General features: G+C 54.7%; 1 protein-coding gene across 1 annotated transcript in view; it reads right to left on the bottom strand.

Moving 5' to 3' along the window:
- Positions 1–3,649: 3,649 nt before the first annotated feature.
- The window catches only part of GTF2IRD1 (GTF2I repeat domain containing 1), a 153,789-nt gene continuing 153,256 nt past the window's right edge, over positions 3,650–4,182 (bottom strand). Inside the window, exon 25 of the mRNA XM_037743773.1 lies at positions 3,650–3,875. Coding sequence (XP_037599701.1) covers positions 3,807–3,875 — 69 coding nt within the window. The 3' untranslated portion in view covers positions 3,650–3,806. The remainder of the gene's footprint in view (positions 3,876–4,182) is intronic.

The raw sequence follows: 4,182 nt of genomic DNA, 5'->3' as shown, positions 1-4,182 counted from the left end.
ACGGCCGTGCCCGCGGGCACCGTCTCAGCCTCGCCGCGCGGTCAAGCAGAAGCCACTTCCGGCTCTGGTCGCGGATCTGAGCCGAGGAGCGGGGGCGGCGGGTCTAGACGACCGTAAGGCGCCAGGGAGCGGTGGCGGGCAGGAGGGGGCGCCAAGTGGGCCGGCCCCGGGGACGAGAACGGTGGGACAGGAGGCTGGTGACCCCGACACCCCGAGAGGCTCCCGGAACGCCGCGCCTGGATGCTTGCACTTGGTGCAAGGAAAGCAAAACAGATTTTAAATCCAGAGTCACAGGATCAGATTGTGGGGGATGGGTTACGGGATGTGAGGGTTTAAGGTGGCAGCTGCCAGGACCTTCAGATCATCTTGACTTCATAGGCAGTTTCTGCTTGGAGGGTGGCGGCCAGCCTGGGAGGTCACCGCTGCCCCCATCCTGGAGTGGAAACAGTGGGCCTGGCCCAGGGCAGGGGCCCAAGGGTGGCGTGGAGGCGCCTGGTGGCTCTGGGAGCCACTAGGAGCGGGAAGGGAGGAGGGCAAGGCTGGCAGCTGACTGGGTGGGGGGTTTGCACCAGCCGAGAGAGGAGTGGCTGTGCCAGGCACTGATTTCCAGCGTCTTTCCAGGAGGAAGCCTAGTCTGCAAGGCTGGGATGGGGCCTTCCTCCCAGCTCTGAGCATGGGACTGACCCCAGGGCTGGCAGAAGCCCGGGACTGCTTAGACCGTTTCCTCGGCTGACTCAGAACTCAGTCCTTCCAAGCCACAGGCCTCTTTCTGGGCCCTGGGTGGATGGTTAGAGACAGATCCTGGGGTCACCCTGACCCCTGACTCCCCGGAAACCCTCGTCCATCTGATTGGCTGGCCCTCTTGTTATTTTTTCGACCTGGCCCAAACCACTGCCATCTCTCCTCTCTCTTTTTTTTTTTTTTGAGACGGAGTTTCGCTCTTGTTGCCCAGGCTGGAGTGCAATGGTGCGATCTCGGCTCACTGCAACCTCCGCCTCCTGGGTTCAAGAGATTCTCCTGCCTCAGCCTCCCGAGTAGCTGGGATCACAGGTGTGCGCCACCATGCCTGGCTAATTTTGTATTTTTATTAGAGACGGGGTTTCGCCATGTTGATCAGGCTGGTCTCAAACTCCTGACCTCAGGTGATCTGCCCGCCTCTGCCTCCGAAAGCGCTGGGCTTACAGGCGTGAGCCACTGCGCCCAGCCCGCTCTCGTCCTAAACATGGAGCCACCCCAGCACTCTCATCTTTGTCCTCCCAAAGCCTCACTTGCTCTTCAAGCCTCAGCTTCAAGGACTCCTCCTACTTTCTGCACTAGGTGAGGTCCTCCTGCCTTGTTTTTGCAGAGGAACGGTCTTGCTCTGCTGCCCATGCTCAACAGCAGTGGTGCAATCACGGCTCACTGCAGTGTCAAACACCTGGGCTCAAGCGATCCTCCTGCCTCAGCCTCCCGAGTAGCTGGGAACACAGGCCCACACCTCCATGCCCAGCTAATTAAAATTTTTTAGAGAAAGGGTTCCACTATGTTGTTGAGGCTGGTCTTAAACTCCTGGCCTCAAGCGATCCTCCTACCTTGGCCTCCCAAAGCACTGGGATTACAGGCCTGAGCCACCGCACCAGCCTTACTCTGTTTTGTGCTCCCCGGCGGCCGCCTCCCCAGTCAGGACACTCAGTTGCTTGGTCTCCCAGCCAGAAGGGCAGGGCTCAGTAAACATGTGTTGTCAGCAGGTACTTGGATGCCTGCCACGCTCTTGTGACTTGTCTTTCTGCCTTTAGTCTTATCCCTTCCTTCAGCTTCCCACCTGCCCCCAGAGTGGTCTTTCCGAGACATAGCTGGGACCCGCCACTTGGCTTATCAAGTACCCAGAACTCTATCCAGAGTCATCCCAGGCTGGGCGTGCTGGCTCACGCCTGTCACCCCAGCACTTTGGGAGGCTGGGGCAGGAGGATGGCTTGAGCCCAGGAGTTTGAAGCCAGCCTGGGCAACATGGTGAGACCCCATTTCTACAAAAAATAAAAAATTGGCCGGGTGTGGCGGCTCACACCTGTAGCCCCAGATACTCTGGAGGAGAGGCAGGAGGATTGCGTAAGTCCAGGAGTTTGAGGCTGCAGGAAGCTATGATTGTGCTACTGCATTCCAGCTTGGGGACACAGAAAGACCCTGCCTCTGAAAAAGAAAAACTGTCCTATCCCAAAGCCCCTTCTCCTCTTTTTTTTTTTTTTAGACAGAGTCTTGTTCTGTCGCCAGACACCAGGCTGGAGTGCAGTAGCATGATCTCGGCTCACTGCAACCTCCGCTTCCCGAGTTCAAGCAGTTCTCCTGCCTCAGCCTCCTGAGCAGCTGGGATTACAGGCATGCGCCACCACGACCAGCTAATTTTGTACTTTTAGCAGAGATGGGGGTTTCCCCACGTTGGTCAGGCTGGTCTTGAACTCCCGACCTCAGGTGATCTCCATGCTTTGGCCAAGGTGCTGGGATTACAGGTATAAGCCACTGTGCTCAGCCTTCAAACCCCCCACCCCCCACCTTTTTTTTTTTTTAAATGAAATCTTGCACTGTTGCCTAGGCTGGAGTGCAGAGGTGCGATCTCAGCTCACTGCAGTCTGTACCTCTTGGGTTCAAGCAATTCTCTTGCCTCAGCCTCCCGAGTAGCTCAACTCCAAGGGTGTGCACCACCACGCCTGGCTAATGTGTGTGTGCGTGTGTGTGTGTGCGTGTGTGTGTGTTTGAGACAGAGTTTCATTCCTGATGTCCAGGCTGGAGTGCAATAGTGTGGTCTCAGCTCACTGCAGCCTCCGCCTCCCGAGTTCAAGCGATTCTCCTGCTTCAGCTTCCCGAGTAGCTGGGATTACAGGCGCCTACCAACACACCCAGCTAATTTTTGTAGTTTTAGTAGAGACGAGGTTTCACCATGTTGGCCAGGCTGGTCTTGAACTCCTGACCTCAGGTGATCTGCCTGCCTCAGCCTCCCAAAGTGCTGGGATTACAGGTGTGAGCCACTGTGCCCGGCCTAATGTTTGTATTTTTTATAGAGACAGGGTCTCCCTATGTTGCCCAGGCTGGTCTCAAACTCCTGACCTCAGGTGATCCACCCGCCTCCACCTCCCAGAGTGCTGGGATTACAGGCAACAGGGTGTCGGCTCACTGCAACCTCCACCTCCCAACCTCCACCTCCCGTTGGCCCTTAAATATCACATCCGGCCATATTTAAAATTTTCTAGAGAAAGGGCAACTATGTTGCCTAGGCTGGTCTCGAACTCCTGGCCTCAAGCAATCCTTTCACCTTGGCCTCCCAAGGCATTGGGATTACAGGCCAATGAGGTTGAACTCCTGACCTCGAGCAATCTGCCTGCCTCGACCTCCCAAAGTGCTGGGATTACAGGCATGAGCCACCATGCCTGGCCCTGTGGTACTTTTTCTTTCTGTGGCTTTTCTTCTTGAGGTCACACACTCCCAGGAGCACAGAGAGGTCTGAGGTCTTCCCGGACGCTACCTCTGCTGTGACGAGGAAGGAGGGCCTTGGCAGGCCACCTGAGCTGCGTTTCCCGACCCCGTCCCCAGTGACAGCTGCAGCCGAGATCCACTAGAGAACACGAAACAGGAACCGTAAAGTAAAGGCAACGCTTTCTTTTTTTTTTTTTTTTTTTTCTTTTTTTACTTATTTAAAAAGGCCTTGGTGGCAGGAATATAGTGTAAAAATCATTGGAAAAACTAAAAGGCATCGATACATATCCGAATATACACTTTGTACATAAATTACATTTCCTTTAGTCTTTCTGAGTGAGGTCCTGATTCAGTACTGAGGTCTAGTAATTAAGAGGTCCTGGGATTTGCACGTTCAGGCCGGCATAGTCCACCATGTACATTGGCCATTGCTAGAGAGAGGGACAAAGGGACCAGGTTAGGACTCCGGGTGATGAGGAACGAACCCAGAATGCTTAGCTCTGCCTTCGGAGGCGCTTTCTCAGAGGTTACTTGTTTATTTATATTTTTTATTTTTTTGAGACGGAGTTTCACTCTTCTGCCGAGGCTGGAGTGCAGTGACATGATCTTGGCTCACTGCAACCTTGGCCCCCTGGGTTCCATAGAGTCTCCTGCCTCAGCCTCCAGAGTAGCTGGGATTACAGGCTAATTCCTGACCTCAGGTGATCCATGCCCACTTGATTTTTTTTTTTTTTTTTT

This window comes from Cebus imitator, unplaced genomic scaffold (assembly GCF_001604975.1).
Source record: "Cebus imitator isolate Cc_AM_T3 unplaced genomic scaffold, Cebus_imitator-1.0 Scaffold153, whole genome shotgun sequence".
Taxonomy (NCBI): Eukaryota; Metazoa; Chordata; class Mammalia; order Primates; family Cebidae; genus Cebus; species Cebus imitator.
The sequence above is the reverse complement of the archived record's forward strand: the minus strand, read 5'-3'. Positions and strand labels throughout refer to the sequence as shown.